This window comes from Equus przewalskii, chromosome 1 (genome assembly GCF_037783145.1).
Source record: "Equus przewalskii isolate Varuska chromosome 1, EquPr2, whole genome shotgun sequence".
Taxonomy (NCBI): Eukaryota; Metazoa; Chordata; class Mammalia; order Perissodactyla; family Equidae; genus Equus; species Equus przewalskii.
Window position 1 is genome coordinate 60,024,173 of NC_091831.1, and position 22,747 is coordinate 60,046,919.

At 51.7% G+C, this 22,747-nt stretch overlaps 1 protein-coding gene across 2 annotated transcripts in view; it reads left to right on the forward strand.

Moving 5' to 3' along the window:
* Window positions 1-22,747, forward strand: part of CHST3 (carbohydrate sulfotransferase 3) — a 38,275-nt gene that overhangs the window by 8,657 nt on the left and 6,871 nt on the right. For both annotated transcript variants that reach the window (XR_011538026.1, XM_070612373.1), the window contains exon 2: window positions 21,999-22,223. Coding sequence is in view for 1 of the 2 variants with exons in the window: in XM_070612373.1 (XP_070468474.1) it covers window positions 22,084-22,223 (140 nt within the window). In the remaining variant the exon portion in view is untranslated. The remainder of the gene's footprint in view (window positions 1-21,998; window positions 22,224-22,747) is intronic.

The following is a 22,747-nucleotide window of genomic DNA, read 5'->3' on the forward strand; positions in this document are numbered from 1 at the left end:
ATGGGAGAGTTCAGATTGAATGCAGAGGATGGTGAGGAGTCCAGCTGGACTGAACTGTAATTTGTAGGATGTAAGAAGAGAGAGAAAGATATGAGGCAGGATGGAGTCCTGGTTGCATATGCAGGCTCCAGAGTCAGGCTGCCTGTGTGGGAAACCCAGCTCCCCACTTACTGGCTGTGTGATCGTGGCCAAGTTGCTTAACCTCTCTGTGCCTCAGTTTTCTCATCTGTAAAATGGAGATACTAATAGTACCCCCCCCCACTTGGGGGTGATATGAGAATAAAATGTGTCTCTGTACAAGTGCCTGGCACACAGTGATCATCAGGAAGAGTGAGCTATTATCCTTTTTTAAAAAAAATTCTGCTAGAAAAGTAAATTGAGGTCAGACAGACCATAGAGGCCCTTGAATGTCATACTTTCCATTGGCTACGCACCTGCTCTGTGCCAAGTACTTTACAGACATTCTCACAAAGCCCCGTACAACTCAGCAATGTTGTTAATGATGTCTGCATTTTACAGGTGAGGAAACTGAGGCTCAGAGAGGCAGAGTAACCCGTCCAAGGTCACTCAGCCAGGAGGAGTCAGAGGCAGTCGTGAAACCCAGTTATGTCTGGCACTTAGGTCTCCCCTCAACGTGGAGAGTGGAGAGAGAGGGCGGAGGCAGCATGGGGCGGTGCCCTGGGCTGGGGTTGCCGCCAGGAGCAGAGCGTAGATGCTGTAGCCGTGGGCCCCTGGGCAGGGAGGCCAGGACAGGTGCAGGCAAGCCGGAGGCGAGGGGATGAGGAGGCCGTGAGGCACAGCACACAGCTCGCGGTTCACCGCCCAGGGCGAGCCATGGAGTCAGTGTGGGAAAACCTGACCCTGCTGAGTCTCGCTGCTGCTGCCCACCTGCTGGGCTGCCCTCCACGGGCCTCCTGGTGACCTCCTGCCCAAAGTCCTTCCAGGGGACCCTCGTACCCCAAGTAGCAGGGGCAGGGCGGCTCCCCAGCTTCCTGTCCTGGATTCCCCTCCCCAACTGCTGTCCTCACCTGACCACCCCTCCCCTCCCTGCCTGGGCCCCTGCCCCACCCCCACTCATAAACTCAGCTGAGGCAGGAGCTTCATGGCAGGAGCTGTGATGGGCACGAAGAGCTCTGGGAAGGGCCTCTGGTTGGAAATCTGAGGAGGGGCAGCTCAGGAGCCTGTGCTGAGTGTTAGAGTTGCTTTTCCTTTGAGAATGGTGCCTGCTATTCTGTTGGAATCAGTTGAAAAAAGTAAAGTCTGGTTGAGCTGTGTGCCCAGCACTGTGCCAGGTCCCAGACGCCTTTCCCTTCCTGGATGGCATAGTTGAGTATCTGAGAGCTCTTTATGTACTAGACATCCTCAGACTGAGTGATTTATTTGCATTAGTCTAATTGCATGAGGTTGCCCCACTTTACAGATGCCAACACTGAGGCCCAGAGAGGTTAGGTGACATGTCTAAGGTCACACAGCCAGAATTCAAACCCTCGGTGGTCCAACTCCAGATGTGCCAATGCTCTTAGCCATTCCACCATCCAGCCACAAATGAAGCCACCAGAGAATCATAGGAGGTGGGGTGTACTGAACCTGTGCTGCCAGATGGTGCAGTACAGCCAGGAAGTGCCCGGAGAGTTTTCGTCTGAGTGCAGGTCACTCCCCAGAGCTTGAAGATTGTGGGTTACGAGGTGGCAGAGAGTGCCCAGCTTCCTTGGCCACGCAAACCCTGCTGACGTGGCCATTTGGGGTGAGACTCTGCCCTCTGGAGGGAGCATGGGGGCACAGGGGGCACCTGTCCTGTTTTTGGTGGACCCCACCTGGAAAAGGAGTGTGAGGCAAGCGAGAGGCCGAGTGCCAGCGTCCTCAGCTCAGGCTGTGGGCGCAGGATGCCAGCTGCTGCAGCTGCACCCAGACTCCCGGGCTGCCCAGCTGCAGCAGCTGGAGAGAGGGGCCAGGGGCTGGCCCTGCGAGTGGCCCCTCCACCCTCGCCACAGCCTCGCAGGGGAGGCCAGCCTAGCCCCATTTTCCAGGCGAGGACGCTGAGACTTAGAGAGGTTTCTGGCTCGCCTGAACTTGTCGGAAAGGGGAGGAATGAAGTCTTCTTTCTGCAGGGAGAGCCGCAAGGAGGGAGGGGTTATGCGGCCTCCGCACCGAGCGTGGGGCTGGCTTTGCTCTCGGGCCTGCGTTTCTGATTCACTCTGCAGGCGCCGGGGCTGTGCTGCAGGGTGAAGGACCCTGGGAGTGAGAGGACAGCTCTGGTTCCTCTTGGGCCGTCCTGGGAGCACTTTTGAAGCCACAGGGCCTTACCCTGGAGTGCTGGGGGTGGGGCAGGTTCCTCCTCTGCCCTAGTGCCAGCCTCACCCGGTCCTAGCAGTGTTGTCCATGAAAGGGCCTGGAGATAAAGGGTCTCCACGAGAGGCCTGGCCTCGGGGATTACCCAGCGTGTGACATGTTGCCTTGCTCTCAGTGGACAGGTACCAGACTCCCAGAGGTCTGTGGGGTCTGCAGCCTGCAGGGGTCCCTCATCCCCTTTAATGCCCAAGTCCCGTGTGATTGGCACCGCTCCAGCTGCCCTCCCCGAGGACGCCCTGGACACCCCAGGATTCCACAATCTGCAGTACAGGGCAGCTCCTCCTGACGCAGCCCCTGCTCCCCTCAGGCTTCCGGGGGCCACTGCCCTCCTCCTCAGTCGTTTCTGGAGTCCTCGCTTTTCTTGCAGAGCTTGTAGACTGTGAAGCTCAGTGGCAGGGGGGCCTCGCTTCTTGTTGCCCCAAATCTTCCTTTCTGGCTTTGCTTCTGCTTCAATTCAAAGGCCTGTTAAAATGACTTTTCCAAAATGACAGTGTCTCACCTCAAAAGAACTTTGCCTCTACTTCCACGGGTGGAAAACTGGTAGCTGCTTTTATTGTTTTTTAGTTTGATTAAGTTTTATAAAGTAAGCAATACATGGGGCCAGCCTCGTGGCCTAGTGGTTGAGTTTGGCACACTCCTCTTTGGCGGCCCAGTTCACTTCCCAGGTGCACGGACCTGTACCACTTGTTGGCAACCATACTGTGGCGGTGACCCACATAAAAGATAGAGGAAGATTGGCATGGATGTTAGCTCAGAGCCAGTTTTCCTCAAGCAAAAAGAGAAAGATTGGCACAGTTGTTAGCTCAGAGCCAGTCTTCCTCAGGAGAAAAAGAAAAAGCACATGCCCATGGTCCAAAAGTGGAAGGATACAGAGGATATATGGGGAAATCTCTTCCCATGCCTGCCCGTGGCATCCAGGTCTCTCCCAAAGGCAGCCCGTGCTATCAGTTTCTTGTGTGTGAACTGCTCTTAAATCGTCCAGTTTTAACAATTAAAAGAGTAATTATTGGGCTTCCTGTTCCACCACTGGTCAAACTGAGGCACAACCTAGAAAATAGCAGCCTGGGAAATAGCAGGGGGCCTGCAGAGCCCCACTCTGCCCCGAGCTCTGCCTGGATGTTAGTGTGATACTGCCTGTCATGCTAAGCAATTGCTCCCTCAAGACTGCGCTGGCTGCCACACCCCAGCCCCATCCCTCAGCATCACCTTTGACTCCACCCACACGACACTAAGGAGGCCTCCACCTCCCTTGTCCCCTGCAGCCCCAGCATGGCCCCTCAGGGTTCACCCTGCCCTCCCAGCCACCCCTTCTCCATCTTCCCCTCTCGTCTGGCTGGGCAGGGGCCTGCAGCGGAGGCCTGTGGGGTCAGGGCCTGGCGGGGGTGATCTGACCAGACCAGGCTGCCTCTTGGCCAGGCTGCGTGTCCAGAGTCCCCTTGGTGTGGGGCTCACACAGGCATGGGCCACCCTTCTCCGCTCACAGCCCGAATGTGATCAGAGGCCTCCCCTGTGCCCCGCTCCTCCCCTTCTTCCCTTCCCAGCCTCTCCCTTGCCCTCCTCCCCTCCCCTCCCCTCCCTCCCTCACTGCCTGCATCCTTGCCTCCTTCCTTCCTTATTTCCTTAGATATTTATTTGGTGCTGTACAGCAAATGTTAAGTCTAATTCAAAATGGAAAGTGATAAGAATGGCATGAGGTAGAGAAATAAATAGTGCCAGGAGAGCAATGTGCCTGAGATTTGACGTCAGCAGACCCAGCCCTTCAAGTCCTGGCCTTGCACCTCCAGCTGGGTGACCTTGGGCAGGTCACTTAGCTTCTCAGAACCTCCCCTTCTCATCTGGATGGCGAAGGAGAGAGGGCAGTGGTAAGGATCCAGGCTGCTCACAGGGCTGGCGTGGGAACCGGGAGTCACGAAAGAGCTTTCTAAGGAGGAGAGAGAGGTGTTTGTGTAGGGGTTGGAGGGGACAGTGCTTTTCCTCTGGGGGATAGATTATGGCTGTGGGGGCTGAATCAGGAGGGCTCTAGGGACATAGGGGTTTGGGCCCAGCCTTAGGGGACAGGGAGAATTTGGTGGGGCACGGGTGGTGGGCCTGGTGGCCCGGCCCTGGCTGATGGCTGCCTGCCCTCCCTTGGGAATGCCTTCCCTTTCCTCTCTTTCCACACGGAGATGGACCTCGGCTTTGTATTTTTTTTGAGTTACGACTTTATTGTTTTTCTAATAATGTTAGATGCTTGGTGTGCAAAATTCAAGTAAAATGGACAAAAACAGAGAAGAAAGCAACAAATCACCTCTCAGTCCCATCCCCAGTGGAACCGGTTCGTGCTTTGGTCCACACACTTCTCCAGGCGTATGCACGCAGATGAGGGGCAGCAGAGGGACAGGAAGTCTTATAAACGTGGGGAAAATGCACAGTTTTATTTAGCTTCAGGCCAGCGTTGTAGAGGCTGTCTGCCCCGAAGCAGCCCCTCTCATCTGTTCACGGCCTGCGTGAGTGCACCGTGTGGGTAAGTCTCACGCCGTGATCCTTGCAGCCTCCCAGCTCAGACAAATTGCAAAAGGGGAGCTGGTTGAAATTAGTACATTCCAGCCCTAGAACAGTGGCTTTCAGTCTTTTTAGACCAAAACCTCAGACAGAGACACACACATAACTGAAACAAAAGTCTTATGAAATCCATATGTATTCTTATGACACATGGTGCTCTGTGATATTTTCTATTCTATACAATTGTGTTCTATTCTATTAAAAAAAAAAAAAGGTGGTCTGCCCTACCAAATTGATTGCACAGCCTGAAAATGTTGCTCTAGAACAGCGATTTTTAACTTTAGTGTGCATCCAGACTCACCTGCAAACCTTGTTGAAACGGCCTGCTGTGCCTGCCCTTAGGGATGCCGATTGAGGTCTAGGGAGGGGCCCGGGGATGTGCTTTCCACCAAGTTCCCAGGGGCTGCGGCGGCTGCTGCTAGTCCAGAACCCCACTCTGAGATCCCACTCTCCTAGAATATTTTTTAAGGCAATGTACTCCTTTGGCAGAGACTACCAAAGGATCTGCTTTAGTCAACAGATGAGAATGGCTGATGGCTAACACAAGAATTGTGAGTCTCCGACATTTTTGAGGATGCTGGTCAGGTCCTGTCTGAAATGCAGTTCACGCTATTAATATCAAGTGCTGAATGCAGAAAAGGTCTGTAAGCAAAGGGACATTTATGCCCAGCCCTGGTTGAATTACCTGCCTCTTAAATCCCAAGCCTGCAGAACACAAAACCCTCCCAGTGCTTTTGAAAACACTGTTCTTCTGTCGGCAATGAAAGGAGCCATTTACCATGTGGATTTCACCTTTCTGTTTTTTTAAAGGGAAGAAAGCAGGTCAAGCATGACCACCCCATGGGGAAAGCTGTGCCCCTGGCTCTGGTTGGGGTCTAGTGGGTTTCACTGGCCGTCCCTGGATTTCCAGCTTTAACTACGGCCTCTTCTGGCGTTGCAGCTGAGTGGCCACATCAGCACCCCAGCTTTCCAGCCTGCTGACTTCTGAGACTGGCCTATGTTCCAAGCTGCCTCTGCTCCTCCAGCCAGGGAACTCTCAGCCTCTACCCCAAGTCCTCCCCCTGCGTAGCCTTGGGGCCTCCTCCCAGCCCCGCAGTCCTCCCGAAGCCAGCCCTCAGCTGGGAGCAGCCTCGGGAGGGAGGGAAGTGTTAACTGGGCACAGAGCCCCTCTGTTCCGTTAACAATGGCCCGTTGATGGCTGGGTTCTGCCCGGGGCGCCCCCCTTGACTGGCCTTTGGGGAGGAGGAAGGACTCCAGGCCCCCAGTCAGCCATTTTTTGGTGTGAGGTTGATCTGGAGGCCTCGGCCTCTGTCTGCCCACAGAACCTCATTCTTCAGGCCCTGATGCAGCAGTGACAAACCGTCTCACCCCTCCCACCCCAGCCCAGGGGCAGTGTGGGCCCCAGAAGTGACTCATTTCAGTCTTATTCAACAAACATCCATTGACCAGTTCCTGGGCACTGAGGTTTGGTGCTAAGAAGCTGTGGGGAATAAGAATACCTGCTAACATGAACTGAGTGCTTATTATAGCCAACCCCGCCCCTGCTGCCCCAGAGTCCTAGGGAGCTTATAAAAACTCCACTGCACAGCCTGCCCACATCCCGAGTCTTCAGCAGGGATCCCGGCACTGATAATTTGTAAAAGCTCCCAGAGTGAGTCTCATGCCCAGATGGATTATGCATGGCAGGCCTCCTGTTGGGTAAACACTGTGCTAAGCGTTTAACATATCATGTCCCATTTCATGAGGTAGGTGTTTGTGGAAGGCTGAGTAATGGCCCTGCAAAGATGTCCCCTATGAGTCCCCTGCACCTGTGGATATGGCAACTCACATGGAAAAGTGTGATTAAGTTAAGGCTTTTGAAATAGGGAGATTACCCTGGACTATCCAGTGGGCCCACTGAGTCATAAGGGTTCTTATAAAAGGGAGATTTGACTACAGAAGAAGAGGTCAGAGTGATGCATCAAGAAAAAGACTCAACCAGCAGTTGCTGGCTTTGAAGATGGAGGAAGGGGCCCTGAGCCATGGAAAGCAGGCAGCCTCTGGAAGCTGGGACAGGCAGGGAACCGGATTCTCCCTTACAGCCTCTAGAAGGAACGCAGGCCTGTTCACACCTTGATTTTAGGCCAGCGAAACTGGTCTTGGCCTTCTGACGTTCAGAACTATGAGATAATAAATGTGTGTTGTTTTAAGCCACGGAGTTTGTGGTAATATGTTACAGCAGCCTTAGGAAACTAATACAAGGCTATTACTAATCCTGTTTTACAGATGAGGCACAGAGAGGTGAGGCAGTCACCTGGGGTCACACAGCTAGTGGTGGTAGAACTGAGGGAAGAAATCAGGTGTGTTGGACCCCTTAATCAGTACTCTCTCCGCCTTGCCGCACTGCCCCTCTTGCAGCCAGACAGCATGGGTTCAAATCACATCTCTGCCACGTTCTGCCCTTCTGCTCTTTGCTAGTGGTAGAGCCCATTTGGCCAGGAGGGGGTGGGTGTCAGGAGAAGGGTGGGGAGACCAATTGGAAAGCCAGGGTGGGCCAGATTGGCTCTAGGTGGAACACTATGTGGAAGAGTTTGAACTTGATTCTGGAGGAATGGAGCCCACAGGGCGCCATGTATGCTCCTTTGCTGTTTTGTCTCCTAGGCCCACTCAGTCTCTGAGATCTGGCCCCCTGCAGCCGCCCAGCTCCTGTTCAGAACCGCAGGGTTGGGGCCAGGAACAGCATTCTACTCACTGTCACCCGCAGCCAGCGACAGCTGTTCATCTGGGACAGCCAGCGGACTCCCATTTCCCGGGAGGCCGGCAACATGTTGCCTTGTGCCTCCAAAGCATGTTTCTCCCAAGACTCTCCAAGAACCTTGTTTTGGGGGCCATGGATGTTCCTTAGAGAAGGAGTGTGAGACATAAAGAGGTCTAGAGAGTTGTCCCAAGTTGCACAGCTAGTTGGCCACAGGTCTTGGCAGACCAGTTCCTGGCCAGGACTCTGAGCTGCCTACTGCTGTACAGCTCCTGCCTTTTGGCTAAATTTGCTTGCTCTGCGATACAGCATGGTGGTTGGATTCCTGGACTATGGAGCCAGACTGCCTGGGTTCAAATCCCAGCTCTACCTTGTAACTGTGGGCAAGTTGTTTGGCCTCTGCTTGCCTGAGATGGGGGTGGTGATTATTATCTGGGGAGGTGGGGCTGTTCTGAGGACTAAATATGTTTGTGTGTGAAGCGCTTGGAGCAGTACCTGGCTCATTAGAATTGTTCACTTCTGTTATAATGCAGCTCCCCAGGGCAGAGACTGTGTCTTTCCCTCTGTCTGTTCCCAGTGCCTCTTCCCATGCTTGGCCCAGAGCGAGTACTCAGCAAATGAATTCACTTGTTGAATGTGAGCTTTTATCATCTGGAGGGTCATTAGGTACTTTCCCAAATGTTTTCACTTTTTTTTTAAAGATTTTATTTTTCCTTTTTCTCCCCAAAGCCCCCCGGTACATAGTTGTGTATATGTTTTTTCAGTTGTGGGTCCTTCTAGTTGTGGCATGTGGGACGCCACCTCAGCATGGCCTGATGAGCGGTACCATGTCCGCGCCCAGGGTTCTAACTGGCGAAACGCTGGGCCGCCGAAGCGGAGTGCGCGAACTTAACCACTCGGCCACGGGGCCGGCCCCATGTTTTCACTTTTTAAAAGTTGCACCTCAGTTCTTCAAACCCTTCTCCTCCTTTTTCTCACCTGGGAGCTGCAGAATTGCCATAAACCAGCCCGAAACTTACTTTGCTCAAGTCCCATGAGCAGTTCAAAAATAACCCAGACGTCCCCAGGTCTTGCCAACTGTGAGGACCAGTGTTGCGCAGTTAGCAGGGCTGTGCAGCTCTCCTCCACCCCAAGGCCGTGCCTGACTGAGCATGCTGTGGCTCTGCTTGGGCTCTGGGTGCCTCACTTGGACCCCGTGTCTGCTCCCAGCTCCTCTCCTTACTGGAGCCCAGGCCTGATCTTCCAGCTGCTGGGGCTCAGATATCGTGTCGCTCCCTCCAGAATCCTGTCCCCCTCTTTCTTGCCCCTACTGTGAGGTTGGGGCTTCCTCATCAAGTTCTACTTCCTCATTCAGCCTCCCCTTCCAAAAGCCCCCACGCTGTCCTTGCGCTTGAATAAACCCTGGAGTGTCGCCAGCCCATGTTTCAACAAAAGCCAAACTCAGACTTCCCGTTTGGGTTCAACTAGCTCATCTTCTGCCCCAGGAAGGCTGTTTCTGCTCAATCTTACTGCCCACTTCTGCCTCCACTTTCCAAAGACTACTGTTGTGGGAGCTAGTTTTCTTTTCTTCTTAATTAAACATTTTTTATTTTGAGATAGTTATAGAAACACATACAATTTTAAGAAATAATACAGGGAGAGTGTATGAACCCATTAGCCAGTTTCCCCCGATGATAACATCTCACAAAAGTCTAGTACAATATCACAACATATCACAAATATTGATGCTGATACAGTCAAGATACAGAACATTTCCATCACTACAAGGACCCCTCATGTTACCCTTTTATAACTGTACCCACTTCCCTCCCCCCACCCCTTCCTTAATTCCTGCAATACTAACGGTATTCTTCTCTCTTATAATTTTGTTTCAAGAATCTTATATAGGGGTCGGCTCGGTGGCACAGCGGTTAAGTGTGTACATTCCGCTTCAGCGGCCCAGGGTTCGCCCGTTTGGATCCTGTGTGTGGACATGGCACCGCTTGGCAAGCCATGCTGTGGTAGGCGTCCCACATATAAGGTAGAGGAAGATGGGCATAGATGTTAGCTCAGGGCCAATCTTCCTCAACAAAAAGAGGAGGATTGGCGGCAGATGTTAGCTCAGGGCTAATCTTCCTCAAAAAAAACCAACAATCTTATATAAATGGAATCATGCAGTGTGTAATCTTTTGAGACTCGGTACCTGAGAAATTCATCCAAGTTGTGGTGTGTATCAGTTTATGCCTTTTTGTTGCTGAGTAGCACCCCATGGTACAGGGAGTTGGTTTTAAGTGGGCCACTCAAACACGGGCCTAGAAGCTCCCCAGGCTCCTGTGTCCCCAATGAAACAAGGAACGCAGACCTGTTCACCCGCTGTCCATCCTGGTCAGCAAGAGATCAGCACCCCCTGCCAGTCTGGCCTTGCAGCGGAGCTTGCACACAGACAGCAGCTCCACACAACAGCAGCTCCGCGGTCTGAGATGCCCTGAGGGCGCTCTCTAGGGAAGCTGGGCGCTCTAAGGCACCACTCTCAATTTTTGCCAGTTCTAGGTTAGAATCCCCTAGGGAGCTTTAAACGATCGATGCCTAAGCCATACCCAGACCAATCCAGCCATACTCTCTGGGCCTCAGTAATTCCAGAAACTCCCCAGGTGATTCTCACATGCTGTCAGGGTTGAAAAGCAGTGCTCAAGGAGACTCAACAAATGCACAACAGCCGTGCTACCCTCTAGCCATGGCAGACATCACCAAGCAGGCCCAGCACAGTGCACAGGTGCACTGTGGAGATGCACCTTTCAAAGGCAGCACTCCAGGCAGCTGCTTCCAGCTGATCGGCCTTGGCCCGGGAGTTGAAATTGATTTGCCTTCCCAGCTGGGAAGATGGAAACTGTTTGGCGATGGCCACGTCCAGATTTGTCCAGGCTTGAGGCCTGATGCATAAGGTGAGTGTCCCACCAAAAAATGCTAGAAAGGTGGGCCCTTGATCAGTAGTAATTGTGGCAACAAAGGCCACAGCAGGCAAGGATTGTCTGAGCTGGTTCCATAGGAGAAGGTGAAGTGAATCAGCCAGGGTCCTTCCCCGCAGCAGCCTGCAGTCCAGCTGGAGGAGAGATGTGCACGAGGAGTGCCAACCAACAGTGGCATCAGCATAGACCGGCTCTGGCTCACTTTTGTCCAGACCTGTCATATTGGCCAGCCTGCGTGTAGTCTTCCCTATTTCAGAGCCTCACACAAGCTTATCTGATGCTCACGACAGCCCTGTGGGGCCGACCCAGGCTCGGAGCAGTTGCCCAAGGTCACCAGAGAGTAAGTGGGAGAGCTGGGCCCAGTCCAAGTCTGATTCCAAGTCTAGGGCCCTCTGTCCAGTGCTCAGAGCAGTTAGACCATTGGCTGCCGGCGCCTCTCTCCCCACCTCCTCAGACTCCCTCTCTCCTCTCCCAGGCCCAGGTATAGGTGGGCTCCTTCATGGCCATAGATCAGCCCAGACAATAGCAGTAGTCATGCGGGCTAAGACCCCAGCTGCTCCTCTCTCTCCTGCCCTCTACTGCCCCCACAGATTCCAGCACTGGGATGCTGGGCAGAGCTCCTTGGTGAAAAGAGAAGAGGCTGGGCTTACGCAGTGAGAGTTCTTCTCTACCTGGTTATCTCGGAAATCTTGAAATGGAGCTACCTTCGCAAAGGTGCAGAGCAAGATGGGAAAGCTGCGTGACCACTCTGAATGGCAACCCATGGTCCCCCCATGGCTTCCATGGGCTTCTCCTTGGCATGTTCACATATGGTGCACCTGTGTGCATGTATACATACTGGCACACATTTCTAGTTGAAAGTTTGCTGATCAATAAAACTAAAAAAAGCCCCCAAACCCACAAATGAGCACAGAACTTTCACTAATGAGTATGACCAAAATGGAAATGATAGCACACATGAGGAATGAGGGAAGAAAAAGGACTTCAGGGCCCAGAAGATTCCTAGCCTTCCTTAGCCTGTTCCTACTAAAGTAAGAGTAGCAAATATTTGACACACATACCAACTCTTCCCCATCCTATACACACTGCAGACATCACTAATCAACCACCACCTTCTTTCCCCCAGGAAACAAACGACCTCAGAATTCTTCTCATCACAGCGCTTCAGGCAACCAATACCAATCTATTGGCTTTGGTTCATGGGGTGAACACTATTTGCTGTCTTCAGCTTAATAGCATTCTTTGGTTCAAGATGCTGAAACCTGGTACAGTCAGCATCTTTGTCAAGCTCCCTATTGCTTGTGCTGCATTAATTTCATCACAAAGCTTAGACGTGGTCATTCAAGTAAACCTTAAGCAACAACTAAGAATAGGGCAGTGGGTGGAACACAACTCCATACACTCTTTTTATTCCAGTTTATTTTGTAACCATTTCCTTTTATTTGGGAAAGGTCATAAACAAACATGATAACAAATTCAAACAGTACAAGAAGGTATAAGTGAAAAGTAGGTCCACATTCCCACCCCGTCTCCCAATTCCCCATTACTATTCTTGCCGATTTCTTGTTTCTCTGGAGATATTCTGAGTAGGTGCCAGTGTGTGTGTGTATCCACCCCGACTTTTACACAGGTGGTAGTGTACCACACACACTCTCCCCTCTTACTTTTATCACTCATATCTTGAACAGCATTTCATATCAGCTCATACAGAGCTGCCTCTTTTTAATCATTACAGAGTATTGCACTGATAAATGTACTGTCATTTATCTAACTAGTATTTTTTTTTTGTTGCCTATTAACAGACATTATGGTCATTTTCAGCCTTTTGCAATTATAAACAATTTACTCTAGTATGTATCCTTGTTGTACTCATGCAAGTGTATCTGCAAGATTTATTCCTAGAAGTGGAATCGCTGGGTTGAAGAGTACATATTTAAAACTGTGATGGTTTTGCCAAATTGTCCTTCAAAAAGGACACTCCTGTCAACACTAGGAGAGAATCATAGGTATCAGTCAGGACAGGACAGGCTATGCTGCAGTAACAGTGAGATCCCAGATCTCGTGTTTAGCACAAAAGAGGCTTATTTTTGCTTGCATCACATCTGATCCCAGTTGGGTGGCTCTCTGAGCAGCAGCTCAGGATTTGAGCTGCTTGCGTCTTGTACTAAGCCAGTGGGAACATGTGGCCTGCAGTGTCGCCACAGCGAGAGGAATGTGTGGGATAATCTAAGGACCAGGCCTCTAAGTGGCTTTCATCACTTTAACCTGCATCCCATTGATCAAAACCTTGGTCACATGGCCTCAACATAGCTTCCAGAAGGCTGAGGAAGGTGCAGGCATGTGGGCACTTGACGTCTGCCCGTTGGTTTCCCCAGAACTTCGCCCACACAGTACGTTATAGAACGTTTTGTTCCTCAATCAAATATGTGAAAAAATGGCCCCGTGTATTGTTTTAATTTGCCCTTATATGCTTTCTTTAGGCAATTGCCCTCAACCTTTTTCTGCTGTAATACCCACAGCAGATTATGTTCACACTCAAGACACACTCCAGTGGACTCGCCCAAATTTTCCCCAAACCCAAAAATCATTTTGTGGGGAAGCCCTAAGACTTTTTAAATTTTGGCACTTTTTCATAAAAACACATAAAGGCATGTGAGTAATAATATAAAATTAGCTGCGTAAAGATCTTTGCCAGCTGTGGTGTGGACTAGATTGGCAGTGGTTCTGTGCAATTTCCTAGGCTCGCTGTAACTTCACCTCCTCTCTCATTCATGAAGCACAAGCCGAGTGAGGGAGAAAGGCGGAATTATAAGAACCTTACATCCATTGAAGTTCTTTGCAAAAAGCAATTTTTTTTTGCAAATTTTGATGCTTTAATTATTCTTAGTAACCTCACCATTCATTGTAACCTGTGGTGTTTTATTTAGTAAAGAGCTTTGTGGACTAAATTAAAGGCTTGGAGGATGCATGTGCAAGGCATATGTGCTTGAATGGAGGGTGTAGGTAAGAGGAGACTTGAAATTTGGGCTGGCATTGCAGAGTGATGTATGATGGTAGAATGCCAAACTAAGGGGTGGTGAGGAATTCTGTTAGGTAGCCACTAAGGGTCCTATAAAGCTGGGAGGGCAAATTGGTGTTATCTCACATGCCAACTCTTGGGTTGGCACTGCACTGAGAAGGCTTTTGAGGCTCCATCTAGTCTCAGCTGAAAAGAGGATGATGATTGATTAGTAATGTCTGCCCCAGGCACAGGACTGCTGAGGGGTAGAATGTATGCCATGTATTTGCTATCCTTGTGCCGAAGATTCCTGAGTGGGCTAAGCTATGAGAGTCCGGAGACAGGAAACCAGGAAACTAGGTCATAGTTTGAGTTTTGTCACCACCCAGTTGTCTGCTTTCCCCTCTCTGAGCCTGAATTTCTACAGGTGAAAAATGAGGAATGATGGACAAGAAAATTTCCAAGCCCTTTTCAGTCCTTATTTTTTGACAAAATGGAATCCTTCTTTAGATACTGGAGTGTCTTTATTTGGTGCAACATCATAATATAAATGTCTTTCTGTGCAATAAAATGACTTTGTTACATAGTTATTTGAGAATAACTGCCAACATTCTTTTTCCAATGGAGTATCAATCAAGCGTCTCCTATGTGCCCAATACTCACTAGCACTGAGGAAGAGAAGACCACCCTACGGGAAGCCATAGCTAACTCTTTGAAACAGTGCATGAATCCATTCATTCACTTCACGAATATTTATTGAGCCCTGCCATGTGCCAGGTGCTGTGGGTGCAGTGGAGAACAAGACTGAGTCCAAGGAAAGAGCTGGGGATCCTCCTAGAGTCTTCTGTTCCCCTTACCTCCCTCTGCCCCTTGGCATCATTGTTTATTTTTTTGCTGTGGAAAATATACACACCATAAAATTTACTGTTTTAACCATTTTTAAGTGTCCAGTTCAGTGGTATTAAGTACATTCACATTGTTGTGCAACCATCACCACTGTCCATCTCCCAAACTTTTTCATCATCCCAAACTGATGCTCTGTCCCCATTAGATGCTAACTCCCTCGCATCCCTCCTCCCCCAACCCCAGGAAATGACACTTCTACTTTCTGTCTATGAATTTGGCTCCTCTAGGAACCTCACATAAGAGGAATCCTGTAGTATTTGTCCTTTTGTATCTGACTTATTTCACTTAGCATACCATGCTCAAGGCTCCTCCACGTTGTGAGTGTTGGAGGCATCGCGTTACCTTCCTAATGTCTCTCGTTGTCTGTCCTCCCTCTTTGCCCCTCTGCTAGCACTTGCTCAGGCCCCCTCCTCTTTCCTGGACCATTGCAGAAGGGGCTCCCTGGTCTCCCAGCCTCCAGTCCTGCCTTCTTGCTATGCATTTTCCATACCACTTCCAAAGTGATCTTACATTTCTCTTTTAAGTTTCAGATTAGGTTTTAAAACTTATTAAAGTGATACACGTGCCTTGCTGTCAGAAATTCAAAGAATGCGAAAGGGTATAAAATGAAAGTGTCATCACTTAATATTCCATTTTTGTAGCTGTGCACCAGTTTTTTTAACGCCTGCATGGCTTGCATTCATTGTGCCAGAGCACCACACTTACTCATCCAGCCCAGTCTTGGGAGACACTCAAGTTGTTTCTCACATGTTGGATTTCCAGGGCTGGGTGCCCATCCTTGGCCATGAATCTTGGCCCACATCCAGGTCGGTTCCGATCCAGCCAGACACTCCTCACCAGGCTGCCGGGCTGTGTGGTTCTGGACATTCCGGACGCCAGCCTCTGCTGCAGCTCCTGACTGGGCGAGTGGGGTGAAACCCGAAGCGGTGGGTCAGCTCCGCCCTGGCCCGGGGCCTGGGCTTTGGCATGGGAAGGGCCTTTACTGATGGGAAGGTTTGGGACTGTTCTCTGGGGCCTTGTCTTTCGTGCTGCTGTTGGCTTTGGGGTTTAGGCAGGATGTGTTGCTCACACGGCTGAGCAGGCCCCGAGGAAGTGACTGTGTCACATGGGGGTTGAGAACATCCTCCCCCGCATCCCCACACAGCAAAACAGGGCTGAGGGGCAGCTGGGGTGTGCCCCAGCCAGGGCTGGCTCCCTGAGAGTCTGGCAGCCCCCTCCCACACCAGGCTGGCCCTCAGCCCCATGGTCCACCTCATGGCTCTGGCCCACAGCTTCTCACAAGTTCTTGGATGTCCACTCCTGCTCAGGTGACACACACCTTTGCCTTTGGCTGCTTCAGCTCTCTCTCGGCTGAGGTTGGACACGTGCCCGTAAGGAGGGCACAGATGGGTTTGCTCTTGGGACCAGAAGCTGCAGGCTGGGATGTGAGATGCTTGGGGAGTAATGATAGCCCCCAGCTGCATGGGGGAGCATCAGTTGGCATTCATTCACTTCCTGGTTCTTGCATTCCTTCTCTTCCTCCTTCACTCACTGGTTCATCCGCTGCCTCTGGGCAGTTACTTTCCCGTCAGACACTAAGCTCGAGATATTGGGGGGCCTTGGTCCTTCCCAAGCCATCTCTGATGTCCCCATGTGAAATAGAAGCTCGCCTGGACAGGCCACTGGATGGACTTCTGCATTTCCCAAGCAAAGGTCATCTACAACAGAGGCAGGCCCAGCACTGAGCTCCTTCCCCCTGCCCTGCCTCTGTCTCCACTCTCCGGGGATTCAGACAACTCACAGAAACCCCCAGGTCTCCCTTCCCAGGTATTTGGCAACGTGGCACAGTTGGGCAGCCTTGCAGCCCGCCAGGACTGCAGCCCACAGGTTGGTTCAGAGTTTTCCCACAATGGGTTTCACGGCTCCCCTCTCTGCCCCTGGAGCCTCCTCCATCTCAGCTCTTGCCCTCCCTCAGCCTCTGGGCAGCTCCTCCTGCCTGGAGAAAAGGCTGAGTGAGCAGGGCCTGCAACAGCTGAGGCCCCAGTCCCCGCTGTGCCCTTGGCCCTGAGTGAGGGGAGTGGAGTTTTGCTGCCTGATGCAATGTCTGGCAAGGCCTGTCCCTTATCAGAGCTCCATTCACAGCAGACTCTGGGACCCCGCCTCCCCCAGCGGGAGGCAAGGGTGGACGGCATCCATCTGGGGCCTCAGTGGAAGGCCCCGGGAAGCCACGGGCCTAGCGGGGAGCCATCCAGGTAGGAAACTTGTCTAGTGAGGGCCCCTGACCAGGTCACGAGGGGTGCCTGAGCAGAAAGGCCCCTGAGGAAGAGCAGGATAGGGAAGCCGGCACCTGGAGTTTAGGGGCTCAGCACACAAGCCACTTTCTTTGCAGTGTTCCCTCACTAAGTGTGTCTAGACACCTTCTCTGTTTTCTGCCCTCCTCGAATTAGCACATAGCTGTGAGGACTTGAACTGAAAGCCCCCAGGCTCAGTTTCCTCGTCCTCAAAAAACGCATCAGGCGTCCTCGGATTGCTGGGATAATTCAGAGACTGACATATGTGAGGCCCTAAGTGTGAAGTGTTGCCCATAGGACACCCTCACATGTCCGCAGTATACCTCCACAGCACACACTCACGCACATGCCCGCAGTATACCTCCACAGTACACACTCACTCACATGCCCATAGTATACCTCCACAGCACACACTCACGTACCTGCCCGCAGTATACCTGCACAATACACACTCACACACATGCCTGCAGTATACCTGCACAGCGCACACTCACGCACCTGCCCACAGTATACCTGCACAGTACACACTCACTCACATGCCCATAGTATACCTCCACAGCACACACTCACGTACCTGCCCGCAGTATACCTGCACAATACACACTCACACACATGCCCGCAGTATACCTGCACAGCGCACACTCACGCACCTGCCCACAGTATACCTGCACAGTACACACTCACTCACATGCCCATAGTATACCTGCACAGCACACGCTCACGCACATGCCCGCAGTATACCTGCATAGCACACGCTCACGCACATGCCCGCAGTATACCTCCACAGTACACACTCACACACATGCTCATAGTATACCTCCACAGCACACACTCAGCACTTGCTGATAATACACACTCAGGGCATATACTGATAATATGCGCTCCTAGTGTGAGTTCCTAGCACATAGCCATAGCTCTGCTCATAGCACATGCTCACAGCATGCACACCTGGTTCACTCACGGAGGCAACAGCTGCTTTTTCTTCTTCCTCTTCGTATTTCCCATCAATTTAGACTGATTAAGCCTCTCACACTGGGTTAACTGCTTTGCAAAAGGCCTTCATCCATTCATTCAGCGAGTCTTAGGGAGCACCTACTCTGTGCTCAGAACCCACAGAACGGGTCACCGGACTACAGAGGCGGAGCCGACAGACAAGCTCTCCTCATGGAGCTGACATCCCAGTGACTCAAGCAGATTTCCATCTAGGAATGAATAAAGCAGGAGGCTGAGAAGGGAAGTGGTGGGGGGAGGGGAGATGATCCATGTTAAGTAGGTGGTCAGGGAAGGACTCCAGAGGAGGGGACGCTAGAGCTGAGCACTGGGTATAACTGGGCCAAGGGCAGCTGCTCGCTTCCCCCAACCATATCCAGGCAGAGCTGGGCTGGCACCTGCCCCTGGCCTTCTTCACCATTGGCCCTGCCGCCCTGGAAACATGACTCTGCTGGCATCCCAGCAGGGGGACGCTGCCTTTTCCTCTGGCTGTCGCATCATTGCCGAGTGTTGGGGGGAGGAAAGATATCGAGTATTCCCCTGGGAGGTGGCATCCGCCAAGCGAAGGAAGAGCTTTTTCATTCTTCCCATGAGCTAAGCAAGGGAGGCAGGACGAGCCCATGCACCACGGGTGTGGGAGGGAAGTAATGCGAAGGTTTGTCCAGTGTCACGGATGTCACACACCCGCTTCTTGCAGAGGGCCTCCTGCGGGACAGGTTCTGCCTGGAGCACTGCTGGGTGACCCTCATCCCAGCCCTGTCTTCCCTCCCGACCTGGTGACCTCCTGGCCCCTGTGACCCTGACTCTGGGGACCTCCTGCATTCCCCTGGGACCTCTAAATCCCCCTCCCCTGCCCACCCATCCACCCGCTGGGCTTCCAAAGCTGAACCTAGGGGCAGCCTGCCTTGGCCAGGGCATGGGAGCCAGCAGCCTGCCTCGTGTATCCTGTTGGAGAGAGTTTTCGCCCTTGCTGCTTCCTTTTAGGGCAATGCCGGGAAGGTTCTCAGGAACCCGGTATTGTTCGGGGGGTGAGGGGACTGGACGGCAGCTCAAAAATAGAAACAGAGCCTGGAATGGAGGGGAGGAGAAGGCTCAGGGGCTTTGTCATCGAGGCAGCTAAACTTCTAAATCTTACCAAAGCTGTTAGACCTAGAAGGGAGAGGACAGTGAGGGCAACTCCCTCTTGCCACCCTGCCTTTCTCTCCTGTTGTATTTAATGAACGCTTACCATGCACCAGATCCTGTTCCTCGCAACAACCTTATGCAGTAGGTACGTCCCTTTTTACACTACAGGTGAAGAAACTGAGGTCCAGAGAGGTTAAGTCACTTATACAAGGTTACACAGCATGGTAGACATGCAGGAAGGACTAGAACCCAGGACTTCTGGTCCCAGCTCCTCCTGCTTCCCTCACACCATCAGACCCAGGCAACTCTCAGCTGAGAGCCGAGAGGGCAGAAAGTCAGGATTTCAACCTCCGCAGACCCAATGTTGGGTCTCACCTTCCCAGTGGGACAGGCAGCCTCGCACCTCACCACAGGCTAAACTGGATGCATGGGGAATGCAGACCTGCCCATCATTCTGCAAACTCATGCCCACAGCCTGCCAGGCACTGAGCCAGGCACTGGCTTCAACAGGTTCACTCACCAGTGATTTGTGGGGCAGCTGGTATGTGCTGGGTGCCGTTCTAGATGCCAGTATTGACTTCAGGGAGCTTGCAGTCTGGGAAAGGGAGACAGACAGACCATCAACTGGAAAGCCCTACCTTATGTGGGGGTCACTGGGGAGTACTAAGATGCTCAAATGACCTGAACCTGGGAGGGGTGGTCAGGGCCACTGCTGGAGGGACCTTGGACAAGTTACTTAACCTCAACCTCAGTTTCCTCATCCGTAGAATGGGATAGTTGCTACGTAAGAGGGCTTGTGTGAGGATTTGATGGGGAAATGCAAATCAAGTGCTTAGCATGGCACCTGGCACAGAATAGTAAACACTCAGTAAACTTCAGGTACCCATAATATTCCAGCTGACCTTTCCAACCAGAGCTTAAGCCCCACGAGCACATGGACCTTGTCTCTTTGCTCACTGCTGTATCCCCAGTGCCTAGACCAGAGACTGGCACACAGTTGGGACTCAGAAAATATTTGTTTAATGAGTGCATGGGGAAAGGCCCAGAAGAATTAGGAAGAGGCAGGAATATTCCACTTGCTCTGGAGCTGGCCTTGCAGCCCTCTTCCCTCCTGGGCCCCTCCCCACCCACCCACACTCAGGAAGCACCCCCAGAGCCCCCTGAGAGAGAACTGTCTGCCGCCCCACCACCGCTCTGCCCTGCACGGCTGGAGACCTCCACTCAGCTGCCGGGGTACACGTCTGCCTCCTCACATGCAGAACCCTTGCCTCACTGCTTTCCCAAAAGGACAGATTTTCTGGCTGTCCCTGAAGCCACTTCTATTGTGTGACAAGGATGCAGCCCTGGGACCCTCATTCCTGCCCTCCCACTTCCCGATGTCAACACCAGCTGCTTCCCTTGGGAAAATCCATGTTTTCCAGAGAGAGAGATGGTCCTGGTGCCTTGCACGGGGTCACAAGAAGATTTTTTCACACTTGGAGCAGATTGTCTCCCGTGATGAGGGTCCTTATGGAGGAAAGGAGAGACTTTCGGAAGTGGGGGTTGTGCTGGAAACTGGGGCTCGCAGTGCGGACAAGTGTGTGTGTGGCGATGAGGATGAGTGAAAGATGCTCCATTGGACAATGCTGTATTTGCTCTGGTTTTTAAAAATACATACACCTCCCTTTGAGGGTAATTTCTTCCATTATCTCTTCTATCACTCAGCAGCTGTGCATGAGTGTCTCCTGTGCGCCTGGCCCAGGGCTGAGGGGTGGTGAGGGGCCCAGACAACCTCCTCGTCCCCCACGAAGGGGTGATCAGCACTAAACAAGTCCTTACAAGTGGGCTCACTTTATGATGGAGTCTCAGCTGCTGACGGGAGCCTGTGCAGTGGAGGGGCTGGGGGAGCTCTGACCTGTCCCGGGGAGGCTGCCCCAGGAAACTGAAATTGAAGGCCAAGGTCATGGGAAGGATTTTAGTAGAATTCATGTGCTATAGTTAGTTTGTTCCTTTGGTTAACTTTTTAAAATTTACACATCCGCGTGGTAAAATTTCTAACAGCCCACAATGTCACGCAGCAAATGTTAAGACCCCCCCCACTCTTCTCTCCCGACCTCCCCTTCCCTCTCTTTTGAGGCTGTGTGTGTCCCTGCAGTCATAGTCCATTTGTATCCGGCATCTATATTTTTTTCTCACTTAAAAACACTTTTTTTCAAATGGGATGATACTGCATCAGAGATTCTCAACCTGGGATGATTTTGCACCTCCCCCCGCCCAGGGGACATTTGACAATGCCTGGAGACTTTTTTTTTTTTTTTTTTTGAGGAAGATTAGCCCTGAGCTAACTACTGCCGATCCTCCTCTTTTTGCTGAGAAAGACTGGCCCTGAGCTAACATCTGTGCCCATCTTCCTCTACTTTATACGTGGGACGCCTACCACAGCATGGCTTTTGCCAGGCGGTGCCGTGTCCACACCCAGGATTGGAACCGGTGAACCCCAGGCCGCCGAGAAGTGGAACATGCGAACTTAACCGCTGCGCCAGCAGGCTGGCCCATGGAGACATTTTTGATTGTCACATCTGAGCAGAGGAGATGCTACTGGCATCTAATGAGTTGAGGCCAAGGATGCTGTTAAACATCCTACAATGCACAGGACAGCCCCACACAAAGAATTATCTGGTCCAAAATGTCATTAGTGCTGAGGTTAAGAAACCCCTTGTGCCTGCAGCTTGCTTTTATGTATATATACACATAATTACTAAGTATGTAGTAGATTATTCCCATCAACATTTGTCGATCCAGCTCATTATTCTTTGTGTCTGCATGATAATCTATTGCATGGATCATTTGTAATTTAGGTGTTTGCAGTCTTTTGTTGTTGCAAACATTTATAGTGCAAGGCACATTCTTTTCCATATACTTGCCTTTGAGTCATGTGTGAAGTCAAAGGATAAATTGATGGAGGTGGCATAGATGAATCAGAGTTCATTAGCATTTTAAGTGACCTGATTTCAGCTCTCTCTGGGGCAGAGTCCATTGGGAGAGTGGGTCTGGGGTTCTGGCCGATAAGCAGGGCCAGCATCCTCAAAAGTCTGGTGGAAAAGCTCTTGTTCGTTCTTATCTACTGACAAGGGTGTCCTTGACCACCTGTCTCTCCACAGGACCAGGCCATCCCCGACCTGAAGACGACGAGCCAGGTCCTAAGGGATGCCCTTGAGCTGAGCGCCCGCGGCCCCACCCTTCCCCATGGAGAAAGGCCTTGCTTTGCCCCAGGACTGCCGGGACTTTCTGCACAGCCTGAGGATGAGGAGCAAATATGCCCTTTTCCTGGTTTTTGTGGTGGTGGTTTTTGTCTTCATTGAAAAGGAAAATAAAATCATATCGAGGTGAGGGATGCCGGGGGCAGTGGGGGTGCAGAGAGGCAGCTGTAGGGCTCTCTGTGGACCTGCACAGGCAGTCCTTCAACCCATAATCCTCAGGCCCCTGCTGTGTCCAGGCAGTAGATCATGCACACGTCCTCATGACTGCACAGTGGTGAGACCTGGGTCTGGACTCAGGCAGCCTGGGTTGGAATCCTGATTCTGGCCCTTTCTAGCTGTGACAGCTTAAACAAATTACTTTACTCTTCTGTCTGAAGTTCCTCTTCTGTAAAATGTGGCTGATGATGGGCCTGCCTTGTTGTAAAGATTAAATGAGAAAATATAAAAGCATTTAGCCCAGTGCCTGGCACATAGTTGGTGTCCAGTACTTGCTGACGGTGGTTATTATTAATTGACTCCCTGACCTAGGATGATGCCTTGCATTAACAGCACATCCTTTATACCAATCTGAAGTCATGAATGAGAGTGAGCCCATGGAAAGTCAGGGTCCTGGTACAGATACCCACGTGCAGCTGCCCAGGTTGTGTCTT